We start from the raw sequence: 12,082 nt of genomic DNA, 5'->3' as shown, positions 1-12,082 counted from the left end.
ATTTCTATGAATATATATTATTTCAGAATTAGTAATGATATGTTGATTACAGATAGAATAAGATTTTTGCTGGATTATATTTAAATTTATTTATAGGTTTAATATATATGAATAATGGGATATGTATTTTAACTTCAGCACCTTTATTAATTACTTAGCAGAATGTCTATTTATTCATTCTTACTAAGCATAAACTAGAATACTGTAACACAAACTGTATAATTACAGTTTACAAAAAAAAATTAACACAATCACTGCAAAAAGTTTTTTCGATAGTTAAAGACGTTAAGTAGAAAAGGTACCATCCTATCTTATCTTCTCTAAATCAATATAAATTCACATATTACGAAAATGAAAACGGTATTGTGTAACACAAACATAAGTTTTGCTGATTTATTTTGACTATCTTTAATTAGTAAAAAAATCTGAAGGATTGCTATTAAATAGAATCTTTACAAATCAAATTACAAGAACATCCAATTTTAAAATACTAGAGATTCTTAGAGCAAACTAATATATATACTGTAATACTTTCGTGATGTATTTTTAACTTATTGTTAGATTTATTTACAAACTAGTATGATATAATTTTTTTAGTTCTACCGCGCTTTAGACTCGAGAGGATAATATAACCATTTAAATTCATAGCCCTTCAGACCGTATTTTTCGTCTTTTTCTGTTTCAGGTTTCGGCACATCTTCAGACAGTAAATCAAGCACCTCTTGGGATATTTTAGGTCTAAAGCCTTTATCGTCTGCAATGTAATCGATCCTTGTTCTGATCCCATTTCGTCCTGTAACGTAATAGTATCCTTGTTTGACACCGTTCGAGTAACCTTCTTCAAAATGTGCTTGAAAACCTAAAGTGTAATTGAACGTATAAAGAAGATGAACCATGTCGTTTTCGGTAAGACCGTTAGGTAATCCGTCTTTTTCTCCAGGGCGTTTGGAGTGAATGTCAGTATTCTTGTCAACAATTTGGATTTGAGCGTATGTCAATGTCGGTTTCTCGTTGTTAGATTGATCATTTTCTGGTCTAATTTTATTGCCACTGGCTTGTCCGAATCGAGACTGTTCTCTTGGGCTCAGGCCATTGGAAGATTGATCTGGTTTTACATTGTACAGTTTAGGTGAACGAGATCCTGCAACGACTCCAGTAGTAGTTTGACTTGCGTTAATACTATTAATCTCTTCATTAGCAGTACCGCCAGCGTTGTTACCCGTTTGTTCATTACGTGTTCCTCTTTGTTCATCCGAGCCCTGATTAAATGAATTAGGTGTTTTTGAATTTTGGTTGTAGAAAATATTACTATCAGATGATCCTTTGGAAGTTCCTAAGCCTTCAGCTGCAACATGTGGAGCACCGAATCCATTTTGATTTCCCTGTGAGGCCCCAAAACTGGTTTTTTGTCCCTGTGTGGCACCGAATCCATTTTGATTTCCTTGTGGTGCACCAAAGCTGATTTGTTGTTCCTGTGGAGCACCGAATTCATTTTGTTGTCCTTGTGGGGAATCAAAGCTTTTCCGTAGTCCGGTTGGGTATTCTGGATTGTCTCCACCTTGGTTCGCTATTGTAGACAGGGCTTGGACAGGAGTTTGCTTAAAACCATTTTGTGAGCCTCCACTACCACTCAGTGGTACGAAACTTCCAGAAGCTCCTTGTGTTTGTTTATTATTTTGATATGTGTGGCTATTTTGTGCGTCAGGAGTTTGTTGGGTTCCTACATTTTGGGGATTGAATTGTTGACCTGGGAAGTTTTTGAAATCTCCTTGTTGAGGGTATTGTGAATCAGCATTGTTTTGTTTTACATTGTAAGTTGGCACTTGATTATTTTGTACGGCCGATTTTGTGCCGCCAATTCCACCACTATTAAATGCTGGTATAGCAGATGCCGGAGCAACTGTAGAAGTTGTGGGCAGACTGCAATGCGAACAGGATTTAGCTGGTGGTTCTATAGATATAGATTTGAGGGTGTTTTCTGGTTTTTGGGTGGGCGATTGAGTTGACGCTATAGCGTTTTGTGTGTTCGGTAATTGCAATGAGTGACCCTGTCTTTGCGATGTTGATTCTGCAATGAAAAATATTATTGAATGTATTGATACTGCATTACGAGATCTTTGAATTAGACATTAAATACTCTTTTGTATTTTTATATATTTAAAACTAGATGTGATATTGGTGTTTTAAAATTGTAGGGAAAATATAGGTCTTCTTCGAGTTGGTATCACTAATCTGCGTATTGTTTTCGCGAAGCAATCTTTTTTTATTTATTGCCTTTGTAGGCAGACGAGCATACGGCCCACCTGATGGTAAGTGGTTACCGCCACTCATGACCGTCAGCAATGCCAGGAGCAGACCGAAGCCGCTGCCTAATCAAATTTACTAATTATCTCTCTAAAGTTTTTCTATTGACTTAAGGGCAACTTACGGGATTTCAAATGTATGTTCTTCATAGAAATTATTTTGAATCTTCCATTTTCATCAGTAGCGTACACTGTCACATGATATACATCATCGGCAGTGATGAATCCGAACTCTCCCATGATAATGCCGTTCTTATCTGTAAGCGTAATGTTTAGATTACAATAATGATAATATAATATTAATAATAATAATAATTGGGAACAAATAACGTACAGTCATCCGGCCCCAATTATGGATTCCCTGTGTTATGGGTACCAGAGACTGACCAACATACTTATATACGTTTAAATATATGTATACATATATAGGAAATAAGCATCCAGACAAAGAGCAAAACAAACTTGTTCAACATAGTATATCATTTTCTATGAATGATTATGCAAATCGAACTGACGACCCTCGGCGCAACAGTATTTTTTTTCCTACCTATTCTAGTAACCTCGAGGGGTTCAACCCACAGACACAGCCCACTGAGTTTCTCGCCGGATCTTCTCAGTGGGTCGCGTTTCCGATCCGGTGGTAGATTCTGCGAAGCACTGCTCTTGCTAGGGTCAGTGTTAGCAACTCTCCGGTTGAGCCCCGCGAGCTCACCTACAAACGTTAAGGTGAAGCTGAAATAGCCTCTCAAGGCTATCAGCATAGGTAGGAAAAAAAAAAAAAAAAAAAAATCGAGGGGTTATTCTAAATTCACCGATCTAGTAGGTGTTCTCACGGGGCTCAAACCCGGGGGTGTTGCTAGCACTCGCTCTCGCAAGAGCAGTGCTTCGCAGAATCTACCACCGAATCGGAAACGCAACCCACTGTGAAGATCCGGCGAGAAATTCAGTGGGCTGTGTCTATGGGTTAACTTATTCGTCGAGCCCTTCGTCGCAAGCGACGGGTTCGACGAGGACAGTGACCGGTGCTTGAGGTACCTGAAAGCACTGTTAATGGATGGGGAGGATCCGTAAAGACGTGCTTAGGGCGACGTCGACTGTTTATCATTCGGTCCACAGGATCGGGTATGATTGGCGCAACATTCAGGGTCGCTAATTACTACTCATACACCACCTCTAACTACACTACAAACACTTATGTAAAGTTTTCGTTAAGTGATCATTTTCATCGTAAAAAACCCCTCTATGAGTATTCTAAAGAATACGCAATTTATACAATTTTATAAAATTCGTATATTCGTATATAAGGAAGTAAAATTTTAAATCGCGAGTCGAATACTATTGACCGTAAAAAGGTTAAGCATCGACAGATTGACCGATGATTACTTTAATGTACATATTTATTGATCGAAGTTTGATAAGATTAATGAATTTAGTATTTAAGAGTATTATTTTATTTTATAATATTTTATATTAAAAATTTTCTCAATCAATATTTGTCTGATCGATCTTCGTTTATCGATGGAGCTTAGGAAGTTTTTTTAATAGGAATTTCCAGTTTCTGTCAGGCTCTGCCAAGAATCCAGGAAGTGTTTGATTAAACAAAACTTATAGTTGCTAAGAAAATTTCTCAGGTTCCATCACAATAAATTTGTTCTGTATCAAAAAAATCGGTTAATAAATTCATATGTTGATTGTAAAGATTAAAGTTTTTGAGAACTGGCATGTAGTTAGATCGGATACTCAAAGAAGTTAAGGGTTAGAATTATGAACTACTGACTTTGAATGACAATAGCATCTCGCCACTTTGAGAAGGCGGCACGATACGAAAACCATCTTGTTGTGGCCGCCGGAAATTCCGATCCTGCAGACCGAATGGTAAACAGTTGACGTCGCCCTAAACACGTCATTTCAGATCTTCCTAATCAACTAACAGTGCTTTTAGGTACCTCAAGCACCGGTCACGGTTCTCGTCGAACCCGTGGCTTGCGACGAAGGGTTCGGCGAGTAAATTAACCCACAGACACAGCCCACTGAGTTTCTCGCCGGATCTTCTCAGTGGGTGGCGTTTCCGATCCGGTGGTAGATTCTGCGAAGCACTGCGCCTGCTAGGGCTAGTGTTGGCAACACCTCCAGGTTTGAGCCCTGAGAGCTCACCTACACGCTAAGGTTACGCTGACGTAGCCTCTCCAGACTATCAGCTTAGGTACGAAAAAAAAATTGCATCTCAAAACAAAACACATTGTACCAACTACGAGTATATAATTTAATTATGTACCTGTTATTTTATTAAAATTCTAATAATAGTATATTTATGAATCAGATATACATACATATTTTTAAATTTTATGTCCCACTCCCAATTTACCCATATTCCTAGATACAAGACACAACGATACACACAATATGGTTATATGACTCTCTAACAGCAAAAATGACAAAACTGTTCTGGAACTATGAGACTTTTCCAGTAAATAAGGGAATTGAGAGTCTACGTAGTTTAATAGATGATATAACACGGAAACAGAACAGAATGATGTCTTCTAATGATCTAGAGAATCTGAAGCGTTCGAACAGTGAAAACGGCAATAGTATAACTCAGACAAAAGCAGTAAAACATGAAATGAGTCTAAAAAAGATATTAGGGTTGGTTAGGAACATGTCCTTGGCATTGTTTATAGCCTTGGTGATCAATGAGCATCTTACGAGTTGTGAGATCTGTCATTACAATATTAAAAAAAAACAGAATTTAAGATTAAAAAGATTTTGATAATAAACGAGGATTGTCTTTGTGTTCAGATACAAAACGTAAACAGTGATTAACTGAATGTTGGAACGGACGCATGATTCTATAAGCTTATGGTTTTTCATAAACATTTTGGATGCATTTGCTAAGTCAATTTGTAACGGAACAGAATCTGTTGATTTGTTGTATTCACAGATTCATGAATTAATCTTACTTCGATTAGTCTCGGATTTTTGTCGTTTTTAGTCCCACCCACGATTATTGAATCTGCTACGATAAAGTAGAACGACGTACATTGTATCTTACCTACGGAACTGAGCATACAGAGAAGATAGAAAAGATCACCGTGTAAATACTATTGAATAAATTCTACCGAATAATATTAGATACATTATTAAAAAATAAACTACAAAGAATTATTGTAATGTATTCAAAAACTCTATAAACAGAAATGAAGATAATTAACTCTAATAAAAAATATATATTTATAGTTAGACAAGAAAAAAAAAACCAAATAAGCTTCGTATATTATTTTATATGAATTCATTATGGAAATTTCGTGTAGTCTTCATTGGTTTTTATAGCTAATTTGAAGTTATCATTAGCCATTATTTTTTAGTGATAATATAAAGACAAAATATTGTGATCGTCACATTTTAATTAATAACGGAGGATGAATTTTCAATAGGCAACTTTACGTAATTTAATTTAACCAGAGGTCCCGCAGTAGTCGAAATTCGACTATAATTAATTGGAATTGTAAGTTTGTACACTATTATGATTGTATTTTATACTTCTATAATCACAAATTTCACCAAGGCTACTCTATAAAAAAATAATAATAAAGACAAACAATATTTAATCTATTCTCAATTTGACCACAGACGTCAAGAACAAAAGTTTGACAATAAATAGTATGCATGCGTGTGTGCGTCAAATACATGGTATGTAGTGTGTGTAATGTTTTCTTTATTGATTTAATGTATCTTTCATGCATTATTTTAAAAAAATATTAGCATTGTGCACTTCTTCTCTATATTCTCTATAAGTGTGGAAAATTTCATACTCCTCCGTCCGCGCAATTTTCGTAAAAAGGGATACAAAGTTTTTGCTTCACGTATTAATATATAGATATCGCATAGATAATTAAATTTAAATAGGCAGAATTAAACATTAACTCATAACACACTTGGTCTTAATTGGAGACCAGTGCAAAAGGTACACAAATCGGGCTATTAAGTAAAATACCCAGTTGCATTGAAATAATGGACAAGCTTCCCTTCGAAAACATGCCCTATCATCAGTAGTTGAAATATTAGAAGCTTAGTTATTAGGAACTTAGGTAGAAAAATAGGTAATGATACGGCTGCTATAATTAGTCGCCAGGGAAGTATCGAATACCCTCAAAAGAGAGAAAGAGCCGTAGTCATTCCTTTTGATTGATAGCTGAATCTTAGACGGGTAGATACGGTTTAACATTTTGCCTTTTCTGCCGCGTAGCAATCACGCGTAACGGCTTAAAAGATATTATGAGTTTAATCACATATCAAGCTTAATCACATTTAAGGTAGGTGCCGGCATTTACGTTGTGATGTGTGTGGAGCCTACATAACATCCCAAAAATTGATGTTTATTTTATTTGTTATCGTAACTTTAAATTACCCTAATATAAAACTAAGTTTTAATAATTACAAGCAACATTGAGTAAATGTATTCCACACACGATATTCTATTCTATCAGCCCATTCTTTTGGACAAAGGCCTCCCCCACGCCTCGCCACAAAGATCGGTCTTACGATGCTTGAATCCAGCGGATCCCCGCGAACCTCAATATCGTTGTCGTTGGTCCATTTTTTTTATTCCTCAGATGGGTTGACGAGCTCACAGCCCACCTGGTGTTAAGTGGTTACTGAAGCCCATAGACATCTACAACGCGAATGCGCCACCCTCCTTGAGATATAAGTTCTAAGGTCTCAAGTATAGTTACAACGGCTGCCCTACCCTTCAAACCGAAACGCATTACTGTTTCACGCTAGAAATAGGCAGGGTGATACCTATCCGCGTGGACTCACAAGAGGTCCTACCAGCAGTAAAATCTTGTGGAAAGCCTACCCACGCTACGTCACATACGATGTACTTAAGTGGATTACCTTTCTTTTCGTGTCTATGCTGCTGCCCGTCAATCGTGAAACCGAATTCGTACGGTCTTTTCTCATCAGTATATTTGTCGGCTCCTTCTGCTTGGAGTAATATGCATGTAGCAATCACCACAATAATATTAATATTTCTGAGTAGATCCATCTGTAAATATTGTTTTATTAGATTAGGAATGGTAACTTTAACCCACAGATCCAAAAACGTCAGACGTACTGACGTTTAAAGAATACAGTAGACGATGACCGAGCTTTGCTCGTTTTTTTTTTGATAACGCCCTCTTGTTGTGTCTTTAAAGCGGTTAGTTGCCCTCAATTAAGAAAAATAGTATTATTATTCGCCAATAGATGTCGGGAAGAGTTGATTATAGAAAACACGAATAAAACAACGTTTTCTGAAAATAAATCGATTTATCGCCCCCGAAATCCCCTGTATACTAAATTTTATGAAAATCGTTGGAGCCGTTTCCGAGATTCAGATTATATATATACATACAAGAATTGCTCGTTTAAAGGTATAAGATATTACACTCGTTTGGTGTACGTCCCTGGTTTAGAGTTCTATCAAAAGAAATTATTACGTGCATAGATTCGTGATCAATAAATTCTTAAGCGTAACTTAACGTACTTGTTTGAGCAGTACGAGAAAAAGTTAAATTAACGCCTATCGTATGTAATACAGTTTGATGTACATATTTCCGTGATGCATGACATAATGCTAATTACATCCGTGACGTAACTGCAGATCAATAAATTTGAAGCACTCGACAAATATATTTTCAAATAAAACTTAACCGAAATGCGGATGTGCGATCGATAGATGCCGCCTGGTCGCTTCTGTTTATTTTAATTCGAATTCGCACCGACCAAAGCGGGATAAATCAATCGCGTTTTATTATCACGTCTCACAATATTTCTTCTTCTTCTTCTTTTAGATAATATGGCTCCAACGCCTTTGGCATTGATTTTGCCAATGTCAAAGTATTTACAAAAATGACAGGTGCTTAGAGAGGGAAAAAATTACTAAATCTAAATACAAATAAATTTGGTCGGTTTTTCCATACGCGAATCTGTGGCTTTAAGAACAGCACAAACAAATATATGTTAGACTAACTACTTTAGAGATAAATATTATTAGCAGATAAAAAATTACACAGAATATTTACATGTTTAGAATAGACTAAAGTTAATAAACAATTAATATTAATAGGCCGGGGAATGTCATTGGGAAGGAACAATATTTCTTAGTTGCAACGGGAGTAACAGAATTATTTAACAGTACACGTCACTTATGTTTGCATTCGGTAACGTGACATTGTTGACTCGACCGTGAATACAGTAATATGTAATTATTATTGTGAAACCAAATTATTCAAATTTGTTACTTCAAGTGAACACACTTCACGTTATTGTATTTTGTATAGTTAAATAAACTGCTACTTTAGTCAAAGCTAGAGTGCAACGTACATAATGTTAATATTATGAAGCATCTGTAAATGTATTTCTAGATCGCATTAACTACCTTAGCGCATTAGTCATTGAAAGAACATAACGCTCAAGCTTTGAATTGAATGCAACTAAAAATCTATTTTCAGTATCTCATATAGGAAACGATATTTTTATATCACTAAAATACAATTGTAAATCTATGTTCCTAAAAGTTCCCTGAAACTTATAAGAATTATTAATAACCAGTAAATCATTATTAACCGATTTTTTATTAGCGTTAAACAATTGATTTGTTAAACAATTCGGATTCACCTTTCTCCCACAATTCACACATACACACAATTCACCTACAGTGCATTGATGTTATGCCAGAAAACTTTACTGAAATGCCATTAAAAAAGTTACTCAGCACGGACTTAGATTGTGAATTAAGTAATTTCACTGTCGTTAAATTGTGTTGTCTTATCAAATGATTTAAACGTCAAGCTGGAAGCTAAAACAATAAGTTGTATTGTTTCTATCTAATTTAATACAAATTTTTTACGAAGCATGTTGCTGATAATTTTATTTCTGTAATCTGACGAAGCATGTTGTGGATAATAACATGTGCTTTTAGGTTAGGAATATTGTGTTCTTTTTTTTAATAATAAATAAATTAATATTAGACAAAAAAAAATATAAAAAAAAATTTAATACAATCTGTTTGTCTGTTTACATCGTGTAGCGTTCATTAATGAAGATCGCTTTTTTTATAAGAAATAATATTTCGTTTCGGTTCATTTACGACATTTATTGCTTCTAAATGAATCGGATACATCAAATGAACGTTAAATTTTTTGTGAACAACCTTTTTAAACATATAACAGTTGATATTCGTTACGTCGAGTTGATTAAATCTAAAATCTCTAATTGACCGTTTTCATTTAACAATCTTATTTACCCAAAAGCAAGGAAATAATCAAACTTGTATCGAACAGAAAATACGAGTGCGAACGTATTCACGACCGGCTTGTTCTTCAGAAGTTATTGGGGTCAATCAATAGTACAACGTGAATGTATCTCTACCCCTCTTGAGACATGAGGTTAGAGTCTCATGTTTAAACCGAAACCGAAACCCTTTTAACCGAAGCCTACCTATACCCGATTCGCGTCAGAATCTATAGACCCTTGTCATTGAGTGCAGGCAAACACAAAATATCCTGCCACAACAAAACCAGAGTTTTTCTATTAAAAAAGTTATTTATGTAAAGGATAAACAAAACGAGCAAATAAAATATTCACAGATGTTTTACAAAAAGACCTTTGCAAACAGAATAAATATTTTATCGCTAATTTCAAACGCGATTGATGGATATTTTAATCAAAATGAATTTGTCAATTGTATGTGATTGATTTATGTGAAGAATTACTTCTTTTATAACCCGACACGACGAATATGACCCTCAGATTACCGGTAATCTGACACCACTGTCAAAGACAGACCAAAAAACGTGAAAGTGTTTAATGTTTTTTACTATACGAATCAATGGGTAATTTGTTTCGGGTTTTTTTTTGTATCAATATTTCAATTTTTTTAATTTCAACGGTTATTACATAAAAAGTGTGGATAAATGTCGCGTTGATATTTTGATTTGATATTTTTTGCTACGCAAAACTTACTGTGTTGGACAGTGTGTATAATTGGCTACATTTTTATTTGATTTATGATCAATTTAATAAAATGAAAGGGAGTGGGTTCTTCAATGTTACTAAAAATTTTAGATTTAACACCAAAAAAAATGAACTTTAGGTTGAGGCTTAAATAGCGCATATCACTATTCAGTATAGACGACCTGCCTGTTCTCAAATAGTTACCGTAGGCCACTGTTTTTTTTTATTTTTATTGCTTATGTGGATGGACGAGCTCACAGCCCACCGGATTTTAAGTGGTTACTGGAGCTCATAGACATCAACAATGTACTTTAAGTTTACATGTAATTAAACTAGAATTTTTTTTTTGGTTTAGTTGACCTTTTGGTAGAAATCAAATTGTTATTAAAATATTTGTAAAAACTTCTAAAATACATTTGTTTGAGTTACATTATATTTTGATCATTTGTTGAAACTATTTATTTATTTATTGGATTATGAAGAAGAATTGTTTTTAATAAATGAAAATACGATAAAAATGTATTCTGCAATCATCGTTTCAAATCTTTGTGACAATTAATGCAATTGATTCTTTTATATTCTTCGCTAAATTTATTTACGAACAAAGCTTTCCTATTTTATTTTGAAAATAAATTCTATTACCGCTTACTGGTACTATTTTATAAATGACGAAATATTTTATTTTTCATAGAAAGCCATTAATATTGTTTAAGTTTGCACAAATATGCCCGGAATTCAATGTTTTCGTATTGCTATATGTTACTCTATTCTACTATTGTTATAAATTACGAGAACTTATTAATAACGTAATAAATACGATTATATACGGGTTCGAATCCCGCCAAGGGAAGATATTTGTATGATAAATATAAATGTCTTTTCCAGGGTTATGGATGTATATTAAATATATGTATGTGTATTATAAAAATCATACATTTATATCCGTTATCTGGTACCTGTAACACAAGTTCTTTACGAACTTATCACGGGACCAGTTAACGTGGCGTGATTGTTAGTAAATATTTATTTATTTATTTATATTAAAATTATGTTATTTTCAATGAATTACTTACTGTGACGTTTATTGGAACGCTATCCTGCCGGCCTGTTCCGCGGCCCGTTGCGCAAGAGTTAGAACGAGACTGTGCCGTTTGCATGGATCACGTAATTTATTAATACGTTTGCATAGAACATACAAGCGGATCAGAAGCACACAGATGTGCTATACCTATCGAACGAGTACGTGCCTTGAAGGCTTAATACGACGGTAATGATGTGTTTCATTTTACGTAAAAAAAAAAAAAATTCTACGTCTCGATGTACTGTTTTCTTTATGTTCTAGGAAAACACGCGTGACGTAATTTAAATTTTTGAAAAGTTCTTTACTGCGGCCATATTAATGTGATTTTTTTTGTATAATAAAAGCTCCGAACACTTTTGCTGATTACAATAAGATTTATGATTCATAAAGCATGTGTTTATATTGATGAAACAAATTCTTTAGTTTCATTAACGTTTGAATGTAACACCCAGCAAAGGCTTCCGTTTAGTTTAAAAGTAATTAAGCATTTAGTCGAAGTCACCAGTAAATATTAATCACTTTAATATGTAACATAAATGAGTAGACAAGTTTTCTCACCACACGTACACAGTTAAGCAGTTTTCGGAGCCTATAGACAGCTTGACATCTTGTCTATCTTGGGACATACAATTGATGTTTTAATTGCATAGGTGATCTATCTTTTTTTTTATTGTTTGGAGTCTGGAGTTCTGGTGTCAAAAAT

At 34.4% G+C, this 12,082-nt stretch overlaps 1 protein-coding gene across 1 annotated transcript; it reads right to left on the bottom strand.

The window, feature by feature from the left end:
• Positions 1-126: 126 nt before the first annotated feature.
• On the bottom strand, positions 127-11,540 carry l(3)mbn (lethal (3) malignant blood neoplasm). The gene is made up of 4 exons (XM_028176673.2): positions 11,372-11,540; positions 7,197-7,347; positions 2,429-2,560; positions 127-2,068 (listed from the first exon to the last, which is right to left on the bottom strand). The coding sequence occupies exons 1-4, from the start codon at positions 11,453-11,455 to the stop codon at positions 600-602; spliced, it is 1,836 nt and encodes a 611-aa protein (XP_028032474.2). The 5' UTR covers positions 11,456-11,540; the 3' UTR covers positions 127-599.
• Between the last annotated feature and the right edge of the window lie 542 nt (positions 11,541-12,082).

This window comes from Bombyx mandarina, chromosome 22 (assembly GCF_030267445.1).
Source record: "Bombyx mandarina strain Sakado chromosome 22, ASM3026744v2".
Taxonomy (NCBI): Eukaryota; Metazoa; Arthropoda; class Insecta; order Lepidoptera; family Bombycidae; genus Bombyx; species Bombyx mandarina.
Note: the sequence above shows the minus strand (reverse complement) of the source record. Positions and strands in the feature narration are given on the sequence as shown.